This window comes from Zingiber officinale, chromosome 8B, assembly GCF_018446385.1.
Source record: "Zingiber officinale cultivar Zhangliang chromosome 8B, Zo_v1.1, whole genome shotgun sequence".
Lineage (NCBI taxonomy): Eukaryota > Viridiplantae > Streptophyta > Magnoliopsida > Zingiberales > Zingiberaceae > Zingiber > Zingiber officinale.
Genome location: NC_056001.1, coordinates 20,828,765 through 20,846,909, shown reverse-complemented (window position 1 = coordinate 20,846,909; position 18,145 = coordinate 20,828,765). Strand labels below are relative to the sequence as shown.

The window sequence follows — 18,145 nt, the reverse complement described above, 5'->3', positions numbered from 1 at the left end:
GTGATTGCTAAAAAAATTTTAGCTTGTCTAGTGTCAACTATTGTTGTGGAGCAGATGTTCAGTATCGGTGGCAACATATTAGATGAACGACGTTCAACTTTATCTCCCAACTCATTGGAAGCCCAAGGATTATTTGATGATTGGACTAGAGCCGAGAAAAAAATTCAAAGAATGCAACTTTCAAATGACGAACTTGAAAATTTTGATACTGAAAGTACGAATACGACATGAACGAGAAATGGAAGTAAATGACAATGTAAAAGGGTAAAAATGTAAAAGAACTACGTGGCTTTGATTCTCCTATATCCTAAGGGAATACATAAACAACTTAAATAAGTGCAAATCCTTTTTTAAAATAATTTTTATTTTTTACTTTTTTTAATATATTAATCTTGAATCGTGATGAACCATGGTAAACCGTTAATCGACGATTCTGAACCGTGAATCATAATTATTTTGGATAATTAAAGTTAAGAATCAACTTATCAAAAACCGTCGAATTGACAATTCTAAACGGTTGAACTTCAATTCTAAACTATGATCAAATATAGATGAAACATTTGTATTTAATTCTGCTCTTATTTTCTAAGTACTTTTTTAATTATGACCATTCATTACCATAATATTTAAATACCAGTTGATACTAATAAAATGTTCATATAGCTCTATTCCACTATCACGTTCATAGCATTTAAGGATTAATTAATAGAAATCGTTTTAAGCATAATTCCATACCGTTCTGGCCATCTTCGTACGATGCACACTTTTTATTTGTCATGTCAAAGGAGATGTAATAATACCTGAAAAGCGCTAGAAACGAGTTAGTTCTTAACACATCATCCCCTTTTTTAAATTTTTTTTCTTCGTTGTTTTTTTTGTCATTTTTAAAACGGTACTATTGTTGCATTAAATAAAGACAAAAATAAAAAAGCACCTTGTTTGTTTGTGTTTGTTTGTAGTGTAAATTTTTCTAAAATCTCTAACGAAAAACTTAAGTTTTTCCTTAATCTCCACATCAGATAAAATTTATTCTCACTCTGGATATAAATGTGACAATATAAAATTATCTTATTTAATAATAATCACATTGTAGTAATTATAAATTATGACTGCTATAATTATAATAGTATATATAAAATCATAATTATTAAAACATTATAATAATTATAATTTTATAACTATTATAATACAAATTTATCATATACACACAACTAGCTAATGGAACTGATTCGTAATTTAATAAATATGATATAAGATAATAATATTAAATAATATACTAAAAGATAAATATATTATTTTATAATGGACTCCTGCGATGGACACCTCAACATTAAGAGGGATGCCCCTTTAACAATTCCTATAAAATAGAAAGCCTCTCTTATTTTTGCTCATAAATAAACATATGGAAATTACACATTCAGAAGTAACGGCCCTATTCCATTTTAATTCTTTTTTTAAAAAGAAATCCGAAATTATTTGGTCAAAATTTACCAGCTCGTCTGTTTCTGAAATCATATCTGTCGGTCTATTATAACGGCACAGGCCGACACATCGTTAGGATGTTGAAACGTATCGGTTTTCGCGTTCCGTGCCGTACGTTATGGGCTACAGCCAGGAACCCCGACAAAGCTCCTGGCTACAGCCGGTCACACCGCCCTATTTATAGTAACTCTTCTTCCCCGTTTCTCCCTCCTCCCCTCTGTTTTCTCTCCCACTAACTACGTGGTGGAGATTAAGGTTGTTTTGAGGTTAGATCATCAGGGTTCAGTTCTCCAGTGCATGGCAGTGAGATTGGTGTCGAATGAGGTGTCGGACCTCTGCATCGGGAAGCCGGCGGTGAGATCGTTGCCGCCCTCCGCGGCCACCGTAGGTGACGTCCTCGCCGCCCTCAGGAGAGGTGACGCGCCCCACCTTGCTGTCCTCGTCGTCGATCGGGCCGCGCCGGAGAAGAGGGCTGTCTCCGGCAAGCTTTGCGTCGCCGACGTCATATGCTTCCTCTGCTCCGACGGGAACCTTGCGTCGCCAGCCGTCGCGCTCGAGCGGCCCATCTCCGCCCTCCTTCCCAAGGGCGGTGGTCTTGTCCGCCGTGTCGAGCCGCAGTTTAGGTACTCTTTTGTCATTTAATAGAAGGTCTCTGCTTGCCATTTATCCTTCTTACCTTTACCTTGTTTTAATTTTTTTTGGTCGAAAGGGGTAAAAGTTTAGATTCGGTGTTTTTCGTAAAAAATAAATTAGGGATCTGAAACAAAAACGATTTTCGTTTGTTTTTTCGATTTGATTAGTCGAGATTGGGGGTTTCAGCTTTCTAATTCGATTCGAATCGCAGCATATTGGAAGCCCTAGATCTGATCCTGGACGGAGCGCAGAGCTTGGTGGTTCCCATCCGCCCGGTCGGGCGGAAGAAGAACATCCACGGCGGCGCCGGCGGTGCGGTCGCTGATTTCTGCTGGCTTACACATGAGGACTTCGTCCGCTTCTTCCTCAACTCCATCGCCCACTTCTCCCCCATTCCTACCCTGTCCATCGACGCCCTTGGCCTCGTCCGCTCCGCCGACGCCTTCACAGTCTGCCATGACGAGCCCGGCCTCGCCCTCCTCCCTCTCGTCCGCCGAGCTCTCTCCGACCATACCGCAGTCGCCGTCGTCACCGAAGATGGCCGACTGCTTGGCGAGATCTCCCCGGCCTCTCTTTGCGCCTGCGACGAGACGATCTCGGTGGCCGCCGGCATCGCCACCCTCACCGTGGGCGACCTCATGTCGTTCATCGACTACTTTGGCTCCCCGTCTGACTCCCTTGTCCGCCTCATCAAGTCCAGGCTAAAAGAGAAAGGCTTGAAGCAGATGCTGGAGCTGATGGAAGACGAGTTATGCTCGCTATCCAACTCCTCAACCTCGTCGTCGTCCTCCGAAGATGAGCTGGGGGGGAAGCAACTGAGGCGGCTGAGGTCGAGGTGCTTCTCCATGGGTAGGCGGGCCGAGGATCCGGAGGTCTGCCACCCGGGGAGCTCCCTGGTGGCGGCGATGGTGCAGGCTCTGGCGCACCGCGTGAGCTACCTGTGGGTGGTCGACGAGGACGATTACAGCCTCATGGGGATCGTGACCTTCGCCGACATGCTGAGGGTGTTTAGGGAGCAGCTACTGCCATCTCCATGAGATCGGACTGCTCGAATCAATCAAATGAAGGAGATAACCATCGCCGCTCTGTCTATCTTGTTCCCTATTTCGTCCCCTACTTCTGTCGATTTTGTCGATTAAGAAAGACTTGGTTTTGTATGTTTGCAGTAATAAAGACATTTGCGTGTTGTGATCTCAACTTCTTATGCGATATTCTTCGCCTGTTTAGAGAATTTTGATTTGAAGAATGGCGTTCTAGGAGGAACCTTGTATATTGATTGCAAAATGGTGATTCCAATCACAACATTTGTTTTTCTCACTATACAACCTTTGGTTTTCTCACTATACAACTGATTAATGATTAATGTCAAATGGGTTCTTTTTTACAAGTAAGAGGAAGAAGTGGACTTGTAGGAGTAAGATTTGGAAGCACTTAAGTGAAGGAATTACTTCATGTCATAAAAGTATTGTTGAAGAAAGTGGACTTTGGATATTTAAAGAGTAGGCTTAGGTTGATGTGGAGATTAAGAGAAATGGATATATTCATATATATTCAATTGATTAATGGCAAATGAGTTCTTTTTTATAAGTTGATAGTATTTTTTTTTATTTATTTTTTAGTCAAAGGAAGAAGAGGAATTCTAGGAAAGGGAAGAAGAACGTGATCCAAAGCAACTAAGGGTTGTACTATCTCCGGAAGATTTGGAAGCACTTCCAAGTGAAGGAATTACCCAATCCAATGACAGCTAAGTGTTGTCGAAGAAAGTGGAGTTTGGATATCTAATGAGTAGGCTTTGGTTGACACGGAGATTAAGAGAAGTATGGATATTTTTTGCCAGGCATTGACTTTCACTTCTAAAGTATAACACTTGAGTATAGAATATCGAGATGAAATTCATCTAAGATCACATTCTTTCGATTAGCAAATGAACACAACTTCAACCCCTAGCCAAGTTATGATTGACAAGGTGGTTGCATGAGTTTTAAGCTTACCAGCGGACTTCCTTCATGATTCAACCCCTTTAACATGATTGAGAGAATTGGAATTCTACAATAGCAAATAAATAGCATACTTCAAAGTTGTATGAGGTGACAAGAAAAGTTCATGATCTGCATTAGATTATTTAAATAGAGTTGAATCCATCAAATTTTTCAATAAATAAATGCACACATTTGGATCCACATGGTTGTCTTCTAGACATATTCAAGAAGTTGATTCCATGAAGAGAATTACTGACCTCAGCAGCTCAACATGTTCATTTAGATATCAAACTTGTGGCTACTTTATGCAGTACTCTACTTCCGAATCAAAACTCCAACTCATGGTCTCTCTCTTCCTTGTTGGATACACTTTGCTTTAATTTAGTCCACTACATGTCTAGATCGTCTGGGTGCAACCAACTGGCACCCTAGAGATATATTTTCAGGAAAGAAAATAAAAAATAACATAGGAATCAAGAAAAAGAATCATGCCATGCTAGTGATCATCCCTTCTACCATCCCATTTGGATCCTCCGTCACCAGCTTGAATTTGAGAATTTTTTGAAGACTAGCTATGGGCTTAACCTGATGTGCCAGGGCTTGTTTCGCATCAATGATTTGTTTATCCTTCGAAGAGTTTGTTTCAGAAGTTGTAGTGTCAGGGCAAGTCGTAGTAGGTGCTTCATCTAAGAAGAAAGAGAAATTGATTTGTGTTAGTGTCTTATAGGAAGTAAAAGACAATGCTGTTAGCTTTAAGGAATGAGCTTCCAGGAGGGATGGCTGAACATCAGCTTCGATGTGAGAAAACTAATGAATAATCAGGACTAAGTTCCTAGACTGAGGTAATCAAGTTGTGCATATAAAGAACCACGTCGAGCACAGGAATTACCACTTTCAGTGAAGATATAACATGTTCCCATCGTCTCTTGGTATTCTCCAATCTGTTACAAGGTAGAAACATAATCTCAATTATACAGGATAAATAGGGAATGAGCAAGGATAGAGAATGATACTAGATATTTTTACATGCTAATGAAATAAAACAATCTGCAAACAAGTAGAAACATTAAGAACATCTATATTGGTACATTTAGCTAATGCAAACAATAATTAGTAGAAGGAAGAAAGAAATAACCAATATCTTAATTTCCTTTGCTGTTAATTAGTTGATCATGATGTCTGGAAACGCCTAAATGTTGATAAAGCTTTAGAATTTCATATACCAAAGAGTAAAATCAAGTTTTATGCTTGGAGTTGCCGTGTAAAAAAGTAGCCTTGGATGTTTTATTCAATCGGTGGTAAATTAAAAAGACGGTTGCGAACATGAGATGCATAGAATGACTGGACTGGATAAGTTGATGGCATTGTACATTTACCATATTTTATGAAAATCCTAAAATGGTTCACGCTCATCACCGGGCTTTTTTAAATATAAAAAATGTAATTTTGTTTTATCTAGGATACTCTGTAGGGCTTTAAGGTTGCATTTTCTTTTGGAGGAATGAATGGATGAAAAAGAAAGTAGAAAATCAAAGTAGAGAAAAACCTGACTTGCAAGAAATTAATCAACAGAAATACAAGAAATGCAACCTCAGCAGCATAGTATATTTATCAGGAATAGATAAAGTACTACTTAGATGTTCCAATTGAATGTAATTGTATTTCCACTTGGTACAATATACTGTTCAAGGACGTTGACTGGTTGCAGCTGAAACAATATTGCAAGGTACGGGCATTGCTATTGAAACCAAACCAGATTATGGACTAAAGCATAGGACAATAAAATGAGATCTGATGCAAGGGAAATCTGAGTTACCCAAACTAAAAGCAACTGACCCACTATTTTATTTATTTTGAACATTTGTCATAGTTTTAACGCTGGCTGACAACCTAATACAACCCTCTTCCTTTATTCGGGCTTAGAACCGGCCATGACTGGATCGTCATGGGCAGAGTTACCCACTATTTTATTTATAAAAGTATTAAATGCATGATTATTTTTCTTCCCTTATATATATATATATATATTATACACCTTATATATTTTATAAATAGACATATGGCTTGACCTGACCCACCAATTCAACCCACAATCCAGTGATCTGAAGGTAAGGTTGGCAGGTCAGCTGCAGGTTGATAATTAGGCTTGGAAGTCAAAATGAAAGGAACTTGAGTTTTGTGGATGAAGAAGTTAGATTTGAGAAAGGCAAGGAATAGAAGAGAAACTTTAGAATTTACTATAGGTTGATTAGGTTCCAAGTTTAACAAACTCACTTTCAAAGGAACCTCACTGTTTATTGGAAAAAGTAGTCAATGCTAATAAATCATTTACTTGTAACAAGAGTAGTTTAATCTTTAAGAGATTTGTAAGACTTACTATTTCCAAAATTAATGGATCTTGATATATGATTTGTCTGCACAATCATAGACATGGCCTTCATCAATAGTCTAGGATCACTTCAAGATTATTTGAACTTTATTGGTAATATCCATTATTCTTCTTTTTAAAGAATCTAGGTGAGTAATATAAGAATAAGAGATTCGCCATGTGACTTGCATAAACCTAGTGTAAAATGATTTTGTTAGTCATCCTAAAATCATTCGCCAGCCTAAAGGAACTTGCATTATACACTGCTTTATAGTGTAGACTTGAAAATCACCTTGATTCCCATCACAACAAAAGTAGCAATTAACCTATCGGAGAAGGAATGAAAGCCAGATGAGTGAAGGCAGCAAGGTCTAAAATCCAAGACTTGAAAGAAACTTCCAAAACCTTACCAACTAAGCTAGTTAGAACCTTTAATAATTGTGATTATATAAAACTTGTCCACTATTCCTATCACTGAAATCAACCATAGCTGCCAAGATACTCTAAGGCATTTTAAGTAACAAACTCATGTGTGTCTTGGATTGGGAGTCTGCTTATCTTTCTTATATAAACTGAAGGCAGCAAATATAAATCAGATCAATAATCATTTATTTCATATTAAATAAAACAAACATGTTGATGAATGGTAAATGATCTGATTTTATATGATCAACATAAGTCCTTTGTCATTTACATCAACATAAATCCTTGGTCCAATATTTTGTTTATATAAGTCCAAATATGAAAAAAATATCAACATGGATCGGGAGTCAGCCATGTTGATGTAGTGAATCCAGATAGTCTTGCTTACAGCTGTCTGTTATGCAAACAAGTGGATTTTCATGATAAACTGGATACACACTATATTAAGGTAAGCATACAGGGACCTACAGAAGAAACTTCAGATAAGAGACATGCTAGCTTCTCTTTCTATTGCTTATTTGCCTTTTGAGTTCCTAATGCATACGTTAGTTCTTTCAACCACCATGGAGCAATTCCAAATAACAGCACACTCACATGTAAAGCAAGCACATGCTATCATGCAAGATGTTTTGCATGACTAAACTGATAGGAGGATCAGGACATTCCTAACATACCAAAATGCAACCTTAGCATTGTGATAGCAGCACCCAAGATTGACGTATATGTTAAGGTCAGTTTACTCACTAGTTTTAGATGATCACCAATGGCCAAGACAGGATTCATCGTGTCCAAACCCTACAAAATTCAAGTGCCAAATTCAAGGTCCATTTGAAATAAACTAGATAAGCAGTTAATAGATAAATATCACAATCATACTCAGGTCTTAGTTAAAGTAACAGAAGGCAGATTTACACAAATAGAGAGCAGAAACAATTCTACAATGAACAACTTGTTCCCAGATGTCATGTTCAAAAAAAGAAAATCAATTGTCAAATTATGGAAACAAACTAGATTAGTCTTTTTTATATTTTCTCAACTTTAGAAACAGTTGATGTTTCTCTGAACCAGCAACTTAAAAGATCAAAGGGTGAACAACAGAGAATAACATTATTGACCGACATTGTTCCTTGAGTCCTTCTATCTACCAACAAGCTCTATATGTGCTCCTATCATAAATAACTTTGACAAGAGAGAGATCTTTGACCTGACGCAATCAAATATCTATAGAACCCTGAAAACAACTCCACTAGCATCTGCTGTGGCAAAAACCAACAAACTAGATTCACATAATCAAGTTAGGAAATCCAGCTTAAATAGATATATATTTTTTTTTCATTTTCTTAAAGGTATTTTAACTGTCACTTAAAAATGGTATATAGTGTTGTAAATAGCAATAAACGGTGGCGGTGCGGTCAGTGATCACGCCTCACTTGCCTAGGCGGTTGATTTTTTTTTTTACTATTTTTATACATAATTAAATAATATATTTACTAAAGGATAAAAAATTAAATAAAGGAACGATTTTTTTAAAAAATACTATAAAATGTATTAACTAAAAATAAAAAATTAATCTAAATATTTTTTAAAAATAAATAATAATAATTTTTTAAATATATATATATATATATATATATATTAAATTAATAAAATAATTTTATTGAGTTTTAATTAAGTCTATTTAAATTATCCCAAGCATGATTAAAATTATTAATCTAAAGTTTCGATTAAATCCTAAGTTAAAAAAAACCCTATTCTATTCGGCGATCGGCTTCGGCGTTTCAACATCGGACACGTCATTGGATGCGTTGCGTATGGACCCGTTGTCGGGCCAGGTGACGAGTCCAAACCCATCGCGCATACCCCGACGCATCGCCCGAGCTCGGCAACGGGCACGGAAGCGTCATCTGAGTCTAGCTACGGGCCCAAATGACTCATGCGGGTCCAACGATGTGTCCGAGTGCATCGCCAACGACACGTGTCGAGTCTCAAGCGAAAACACTGAACCGCCGCCTAAACCACCACCTTTCCCAAGGCAATGCAGTTCAAGGCAATGCAGTTCAAGGCGATGCGGTTGAGGTATGCCTCCCGCCTAGGCGGCCGCCTCAATTGTCATTTAGAACACTGGTCCTATACATGAATGGACTAATAATAACCAAACAGACCTAAGGATTTAAAGAGAAAACATACAGCTATGCAAAAAGGGAGTATTGTGAAGCAGTCGCCTATTTGGGCATTCTTTCTCCGAATCTAAGAGTGCTTTCAAGCAAAAAAATACTTTTCAGATCATTTGTTGTAAACATCAAACTCCGCTTTGTATTTGTGAGAAAGAATAAAAAGATGTGGCAAGTACAAAAAAGTAAAACAACTAAAATGCAAATAGAAACTATTCAATAAACAGATGAGAATCTCAGGTTATCATCACAGAAATTCTAACCAAATAGAGAGGTAGTTTCTTACAGAGAGGACAAAGGGAGTATTGGCTGGAATATCTGCATCAACACACACATCATCCAAGTCAAGCAAAATATACTCTTCTTCATCCTCAACTTGGTTAGCTTTTGTCAGATTGCTATCCATTCTTGTAATCTCAGTAAAAGACAAATGGGTGATCTGACATACAAGCAAAAAATGAAAATTTCTTTTTAATCTGGAGGCTTTGATATTTCCAACTAAACAAATACTAATGGAATAGCATAATCAGTAGACTTATGGGTAAGAAAAAGATGCATTGTGCAGTTGAGAAAGAAACATTTTACATACTACATATATAAGAGCACTAATTCCAAGTCTCACCATTTATCTCCAATAAATTTAGTGGTAAAATAATAAATTAAGGTTAGTTTCATTAAAATGAATTTGTTTTCCCTTTTTTTTACCCGGAAACTCACTGCTTGCTCCCCTCCTAAGATACTCACTACTAAGGTTTGACAAAAGGCAACTAAATAGCAACAGAATCTAAATCTAGATCAATGAACAACCAACAAAGAACCTAACTTGATTACTGGAACTAAACACCAAGTTGCCCCTACCTTACAAAGACCCAGACCATAGAGTAGTTAGCATTCTTCATTGTGATCAACAAGAATTTATCAAAAGCATCTTTCACTATAGTTCATAGAGTACCCTAATCATGTATCAAGTCATAAATTGATTGTGATTAAATAAGAAATCATCTATAATGGGCTTATCTATTTCAAGCTTGCTATCTAGAGGATGAATTACTCGAGAATACTTGAGATGTCACTTTGATGAAGGTAGAGGAATACCACGGGTTCAAAATGGTAGAGTCATAAGTGCATTTGATTGTACAGTACGGAAAACAAGGTTAGATCTTGTACTATGAGCTGGCTGTTATTCTAAAGATGGCTCAAGGCATGGTTCGTCGGAACGGACGTGGAACGGCCGGAACGGGCGTTCCAGCACGGGAAGGCCGCCCTCCGTTCCAAAGTTCTGGCTAATATCGTGGATTGCTTTGGGACGCCGTTCTTCGGCGTTATAACGGCCGGAACGGTTTAGGGTTAATCCGAGATAATCCCTCTTAATTAAATTCCTTACCCGATTCTTAGCCGCTCGCGACCTCTTCTCCGGCGGCGGCTCCCTGCGGCAGGCTTCTGGCTGAGGTTATTCCCCGGATGCTCGCGATGGGAAAGAACGAGGATTGTCCACCGGCAGTGAAACTTGCGGTGCGTCGGGAAGGAGGACGATAAACTGCAGCAGAAAGGAAACTGTTTGCGACGGCCGGTGATGATTGATGTCGGCTACTCGTGAGCAAAGCGACGCCGGCACGAACGGCGGCGGCGGAACAGCATTGGTGCGCGAAGAGACGCGAAGCCTTATGTTTTAATTAAAATTTTATGTTAATAAATTAAATCAACTCCCAGTTTAATCAAAACTTAATGAAATTATTTTTTAAAAAAAATATTCTATAAAATTTATAAATAATTTGTATATATTTATATTTATTTATTTTAACTAATCTATTATTATGACTCCAATTCGTCCAGGACCAAACTAACATTTACCTCGGTAAAATCGACATTAATGGCAGTCACTCGATAATTTCCTCAATACCTGATAGTCAGAGAAGACTAAGAGATCTCTGCTTATGGAGACGAAGGTCGTGGCCGGCGCCGAGGACGTGGATTTGCAACGAGATCGCGGGAGGAGGGCAAGGCTCCTCGTGTTTTGATAGGACGGCAACACAAGCACTTGGAGGAAGTGGATTCAAAGCAAGTAGTATGTGGCGGCACAGTCGACCGGAACGGAGGTTACGACGACAGGTAGCACCGGCGAAGACCATCGACGAGGACGGAGAGAGTGAGAGAGAGAGAGAGAGAAGGATGTGCGGTCGGGAGGAGGATAGGAGCAACGTGCGGTTTAAAACCCAATCGAATCCTGATTCAACTGGACCGCGTCAATTGAACCAATCGGGGTCGGTTCAACCTAGTCTAAGTCCTGTTCAGTTATAAAATTTCTAACTAATCCTAAACTGGATTCAAAATCCACCGATAAATCAGAACCTAGATAGCCAAATTCAAAGATAGCTAAATCTTAATTAGCCCCCGTTACAACCATCTAAACTTCAAAATAATATTGAGTAAAAATCAAATGGGCAACTTAAATTTTATAAATCATCAAAGACTCTTTTTTTTTAAATAAATAAATAAATAAAAGGGTCCCCTTTTAATATTTTTATCTCAAAAATACCTTTTACAACATGTAGTTGTTACTATGTATTTAGGATAAATTTAGATTTTAAATTTTAAAATTTACACCATATAAAATATTTATGATGTTTTTTTTCAACTAATTAAAAAAACAGAAGAGGGATATTATTGTGAAATTAACTGTTGGGCCAAATGATATTTATAAGTATCTTTAAAATGGGCCGGTCACTCAGCCGTCATGCGCGTCGTGCCGACAGAACAGCCTGTGTTTTGATAATATGCTTACAAACTAACTGTGACATGTTCTAAGCAAATACTTGTAAAATTAAAAGAAATAAATTCATATGTAAAATTTTAAATCAAAATGTTATTATGATTTGATTTTCAACTTGTTAACTACCCTATACAAATCAAATCAATCCGTCTGGAACAAGTTAGTTTGAACTTATCATTCTATGAAAATGTTCTCAGAAATTCAAATGAAAATTTTATCAAAAAGTTAATTTTAATGATTTTAGTTTCGAATTGTTTTTGCTTTTTCTTTTGTTTGTTTGATTGCTCCTTGTCTTCTTCCCCCGGGGGAAGGAATTAAGGAAAATGGACAGTCGCTGCAACAAACTTCTTTGTTTGTTTCTATTTCTTCACAGGTTGCGCTCAATAACAGTCCGTGAGTGCTTACATGTTCCTCCCTCGAAGACAGGGCATGCAACTCTCCGATATGCAATGACAGTGAGACGAAGCGTGTCCTTGGCAACTGCCAGCCACCGGAGGAGAGAGATCACGACGCCGGCCAAGAGCTTTCCTGAGCTCGTCGAAGGGTTGGACGTTGAACTCCTGGGCGACCATCAGCCGCTTCTGTCGGGAGACGAGGCGGCCCTCGAGGAACCCCTCGAAGGGTGGCTCCTTGGACGTCCGAAGGAAGAAAGTGTAGCCGGCCATGAAGTAGATGGAGGTGACGTAGAAGCAGATCGGCTCCATCACGTCCCACGACAGTTCCAAAAGGTCAGCCGCGCGAACGCCCCTGTCTGCACCACCAGAAACGCCAACCCGCACCACAGCTCCCTCCTCACCTGCGTCGCCGCGCTCCGGTCGATCTCCGCCATCGCCTTCTCCATCCTCGCCAACTCTTCTCTCGCCTCGGCTTCTCCGTGGCAAAGTCGTCGAGAATGGAGTAAATGCGGCGGAATGGCGCTCTCGATGGCTTTGGACAACTGCGCAGAGAGCAGACAAGATCTAAACTCAAAGCGATCGAGTTCCAGATCGAAACCAACCAGTTCAAAAATTCATGCAGGCATTTTATCGAACAGTTTATATGCAAGAAAAAATAACTAAATCAAACTACTTCTTCCAGCCAGCCGTGGAAACACAATGTCGTCCCAGACGATCACAACGCCAGACTCATCCCGTAACTGCGCCAACTCCGCGCCCTTCTCTTCTCCAGCTGACTCACAGCAGATTCTGACGAACTCCGACCGGGAGATGCAGCTCGCGTTTGGAAAAAGGAATTATTTGAGATGAAATAAAAAGATTATAGAAGGAAAAAATATGAAAGTGGTGAAGAATCCCTACATGAGAGGAGGAGAATAAAACAAAATACATAACTTACTTCATTTATTGAAAAGAGATAAATATTTATAGGCTTATTGGATAAACACTAATAATCAAGATTTTTTTTTAAAAAAAATTCTATCTCTACGAAACTCTTATCCTATCTTGACAACTCAATAATCTTATCAAGTTTGGTCAAACTTGCCACCTCATTCTTCTATCTTCACAAATTTTATCAACATTAAAATAAAGTTTAATTAATCTCCAACACCCCCTCTTAAACTTTATTTTGTGACTCCAAGTAGATTCCGCATCTTGATGAAATATTCAAATTTGAGTGACTTTGTAAAGATGTCAGCAACTTGATCTTTGGTCTTCACATAGACTAGCTTAACATCTTTGTTTTTCACACGTTCCCGAATAGAATGAAAGCGTATATCAATATGTTTACTTCTTTGATGATATACTGGATTCTTCCCCAATGCAATTGTCGATTTGTTGTCAATGCAAATTTGAGTTGCTTCACTTTGTTCAAATTTTATCTCCTTTAGCAAGCTTCTTAGCCATATAGCATGACTAACACATGAGGATGCAACAATGTACTCTGCTTCACAAGTGGAAAGAGTAACAATAGGTTGTTTCTTTGACATCCAAGAAAATGTCGTATCTCCAACGAAAAATGCAAAGCCGGAAGTACTTCTCCGGTCATCACAGTCTCCACCCCAATCACTATCTGAATATCCAACAAGCTGAGAATTATTAGAGTGAGAATAAAATAGTCCATGATTCATAGTACCTCGGACATAACGAAGGATTTGCTTGGCTGCCTTCCAATGAGTCTCTTTAGGCTCTTCCATGAACCTGCTCACAAGACCGACTCCATATAATATATCCGGTCGAGTGCAAGTTAGGTACCGCAAGCTTCCCACCAAACTTTTGAAACGTGTGGGATCAACCGTCTTTCCTTCGTCATTCTTGGATAGCTTTGTTCCGCAGTCCGCCGGTGTGTTAACTGGATTACAATCATCCATTCTAAATCTCTTGAGGACCTCCTTTGCATATTGTTCTTGAGTCATAAATATACCATCAACTCCTTGTTTCACCTCCAAGCCGAGAAAGTAGGACATAAGTCCCATATCAATCATATCGAATGCTTTTGCCATAGCTTCCTTAAAAGATTTTATCATTTGAGGCGAACTTCCTGTCACGATTAGATCATCTACATATAATGATACCAATAAGATGTTATCATTGTCTGCTCTTATATAAAGAGCATGCTCATATGGGCATTGCATAAAGCCATTTTCTTTGAAGTATGCATCAATTCTTGAATTCAATGCTCTCGGTGCTTGCTTCAAGCCATAGAGAGCTTTCTTCAACTTCAACACCTTTCTTTCTTGCCCCCTCTTGATGTAGACAGCCGGTTGTTCAATATAGACTTCTTCTTCTAAGTAGCCATTAAGAAATGCCGATTTAACATCAAGCTGAAATATTTTCCATTTTAGTTGAGCGGCTAAAGAGATTATCAACCTTATAGTCTCCATTCGGGCAACGGGAGCAAACACTTCTTCGTAGTCAATGTCCACCTTTTGTTTGTAACCCTTTGCCACAAGTCGTGCTTTGTACTTTTCTATTTCTCCTTGAGCATTTTTCTTCACTTTATAAACCCACTTCACACCAATAGGTTTATGGCCATCGGGCAAAGTAGTAAGATGCCAAGTTTCATTCTTCTCAATTGCTTTCATCTCTTCATCCATGGCTTTCTTCCATTTGTTATCTTTAATAGCTTCTTCAAAAGATACAATTTTTTCATTAGCATAAAGACAAATGAGATTAAGTGGAGTTGTCACCTCATATATTTCTTGAAGGCTTCTTGTCTTTTGTGGTGGAGGATCTTCTTCATCCAAGGGTGATGAAGAAGTAGGCGATGGTGGTGAAGTTGGTTCTTTCTCCTTCACTTGTTATTCTTCTTGAATCATCACCATATTAGTGTTCCAATTCCAAGCACCATCTTCTTGAAATTCAACATCTCTACTTATGATAATCATTTTGTTCACTGGATTATAGAGTCTGTAAGCCTTTGATCTTGCATCGTAGCCAATGAAAATGCAAGGTAAGCTTTTGTCATCAAGCTTCGTTCTTCTTTGATCTGGAATGTGTGCATAGGCAATACACCCGAAAATCTTCAAATGAGATACAAATGGCTTGTATCCGGTCCATGCTTCTTGAGGTGTAATTCCTTCTAAATTTCTTGTAGGAGATCTATTTAGCAAATACACCGCACAATTTACAGCTTCAGCCCAAAATTCTTTGGGTACTTCTTTCGTTTTGAGCATACTTTGAACCATGTCGAGAATAGTTCGGTTCTTCCTTTTAGCAACTCTATTTTGTTGAGGGGAGTAAGGTGCTGTCAAAGGCCTCCAGATGCCATGATTTTTATAGAAATTTTCAAATTCTTTTGAGGTGAATTCAGCACCACGATCTGACCGCATTGCCTTGATAGTATAGCCAGATTGATTTTCTACCAATCCTTTGAATTCCTTGAACTTCTCAAAAGCATCGTCTTTATTCATCAAAAGATAGACCCAAGTTTTCCTGCTAAAATCATCAATAAAGGTTAGAAAATATCGACGACCTCCAAAGGAGGTCGGAGTGATTGGCCCACATATGTCCGTATGAATGAGTTCAAGAGGCTTCTTAGCTCGATTGTGCGATTCATTCGGAAAACTTGCTCTAGGATGTTTGCCAAGAATACACCCTTCACAGATATCATCTTGAGCATTAATATGAGGAAGATCATTCACAATTCCTTTGCTTGAGAGAAGCTTTAGAGCTCTGAAGTTTACATGCCCGTACCTCATATGTCATAGTCATGTAATATCCTTTATGCATGCACTTAAGCATTTTGCAGTAACATGCTTAATATCAAGAGAAAACATCCTATTTTTAGACATAGGAATATGAGCAATAAGTTTGCTTTGCTTTTTTAGACAAAAACTACCATCTTTTAGTTGCATATTAAAATCTTTCTCAAGCAATTGTCCAAGACTAATAATATTTGTTTTCATGTCGGGCACATAATAAACATCAGTAATGTATGTGTGAGCTCCGTCTTTAAGTTTGATAAGAATTTTACCAACGCCTCTTACTTGGATTTTGGATGCGTCTCCAAATGAAACTTGTCCATTCACCGTTTCATCCAACTCGACAAACATATCTTTACGCCCGCACATAATGATTGCTTGCCCCGGAGTCTAAATACCACAAATTCTTGTTTGTGGAATCTCCATCCTTTCTTGCTAGCAAAACTACATCATTGTCATTGTCTTCTTTTGACGCGTAATTAGCATTCCCTTGCACATTGTTAGAGCGGCATTCCGTTGCATAATGACCAAATTTGTTGCAAGTATAACATCTTACATTTCTTTTGTCATACCTTTGGTCTCTACCTTGATTGTTGTCTTTACTTCTTCCTCGGCCTCGAGCAAAGCCCCTGCCACGGCCTCTACCTCGGCCACGTCCACGGAAGTTACCACGACCACCGCCATTTTCTTGCGAACCTTCGGTCTTTGACTCTTCTTTCTGGTCAATAATGGTGAGCTTGGTTTGTAGAGCCTGCTCCATAGGCTCTCTCCTTCTTCTTTGCATTCTTGCTTCATGAGCTTGTAGAGAGCTTAATAATTCTTGCACCTTCATTTCTTTCACATCTTTTGATTCTTCTATAGCCGCAACTACATAGTTGTACCTTGGTTCCAATGAGCGAAGAATTTTTTCTACGACACGACTATCTTCAATGTTATCGTCATTTCTTCTCAATTGGTTGACAATAACCAATACCCTTGTAAAGTAATCCGATATATTTTCGGACTCTTTCATCTCCAACGATTCAAATTCCCCTCTCAGGATTTGAAGACGAATACTTTTTGCTCTTTCATCACCTTTGTATGCTACTTGTAGGATCTCCCATGCCTTTTTGGAAGTTGTAGCTTCGGCTACTTTCTTAAAAGTAGCTTCATCAAGAGCTTTATAAATAAAGAAAAGAGCTTTTTTATCTTTTCTCTTTTGTTCCGCCATTGCCATCTTTTCTGTCTCCGTTTGGTCGACTCCTTCTTGAGGCGCTTTATAACCTCTTTCAACAATATCCTACAAGCCTTCGCTCTCCAGTAAGGCACTCATTTGGATACTCCAATTGTCATACTTCAAATCAACAAGACGAGGGATAGGAAGCATCGACATGGCTCTGATACCACTTTGTTGGAAAAAGGAATTATTTGAGAAGAAATAAAAAGATTATAGAAGGAAAAAATGTGGAAGAGGTGAAGAATCCCTACGTGGAGAGGAGGAGAATAAAACAAAACACACAACTTACTTCATTCATTGAAAAGAGGTACATATTTATAGGCTTATTGGATAAGCACTAATAATCAAGATTTTTTTTTTTAAATTCTATCTCTACGAAACTCTTATCCTATCTTGACAACTCAACAATCTTATCAAGTTTGGTCAAACTTGCCACCTCATCCTTCTATCTTCACAAATTTTATCAACATTAAAATAAAGTTTAATTAATCTCCAATAGCGTCGACTGCCCACAAGCCTCTGCCGCGCCGCGTAGACCAGCGACGCCCTGACTCCCTTTTTCAAATACATTTCCATGGTCGCCTCCTCGGCCATCGCGGGAGTCGATCCGACTGCTGGATTCAGAAGGAGCAGATCAAAACAGATGCGACCGGATCTGAGTCCGCCGAACCTCCAGTCAACGCGCAGCGGTAGGCGATCAAGTGGTATCGCCGGTTGGAACAGGGGGCGTCTTTGTGGAAAGGAGGAGAGCAATGGAACGACGTTGGTCTTCCCAATCTGGGAGAGCCGCCGAGCTAGGGTTCTGCAGAGGACCGCCATGCCCCAAATAGCTCTAAGTTGGTCGAGAATAGACTCAATGGCGACGAGGGAGGGAGGAGAAACCTAGACAGGGAAGGCAAGGCTTTATATAGTTTTTGAAACGCGGAAAGGAGCAAACCTTATCCAATGGCTGGTTGTCCACGCCA

General features: G+C 38.9%; 3 protein-coding genes across 4 annotated transcripts; 1 reads left to right on the top strand and 2 right to left on the bottom strand.

The window, feature by feature from the left end:
• The first annotated feature begins 1,691 nt into the window (after window positions 1-1,691).
• On the top strand, window positions 1,692-3,312 carry LOC122017248 (CBS domain-containing protein CBSX5-like). The gene is made up of 2 exons (XM_042574808.1): window positions 1,692-2,105; window positions 2,327-3,312. Exons 1-2 carry the CDS (start codon window positions 1,780-1,782, stop codon window positions 3,150-3,152), a joined length of 1,152 nt encoding a protein of 383 aa, XP_042430742.1. The 5' UTR covers window positions 1,692-1,779; the 3' UTR covers window positions 3,153-3,312.
• A 1,106-nt stretch (window positions 3,313-4,418) lies between these two features.
• On the bottom strand, window positions 4,419-11,229 carry LOC122017418 (general transcription factor 3C polypeptide 6-like). 2 transcript variants are annotated; one of them, XM_042575032.1, is made up of 6 exons: window positions 10,957-11,229; window positions 10,441-10,717; window positions 9,343-9,495; window positions 7,630-7,680; window positions 4,984-5,035; window positions 4,419-4,780 (listed from the first exon to the last, which is right to left on the bottom strand). In XM_042575032.1, exons 3-6 carry the CDS (start codon window positions 9,460-9,462, stop codon window positions 4,581-4,583), a joined length of 423 nt encoding a protein of 140 aa, XP_042430966.1. In that variant the 5' UTR covers window positions 9,463-9,495; window positions 10,441-10,717; window positions 10,957-11,229; the 3' UTR covers window positions 4,419-4,580. The 2 variants fall into 2 exon arrangements, with proteins under 2 accessions (XP_042430966.1, XP_042430967.1); XM_042575033.1 differs by lacking the exon at window positions 10,441-10,717.
• Window positions 11,230-16,319: 5,090 nt separating this feature from the next.
• LOC122013579 lies at window positions 16,320-17,174 on the bottom strand. The gene has a single exon (XM_042569836.1). The coding sequence runs from the start codon at window positions 17,172-17,174 to the stop codon at window positions 16,320-16,322; it is 855 nt and encodes a 284-aa protein (XP_042425770.1).
• Window positions 17,175-18,145: the final 971 nt, after the last annotated feature.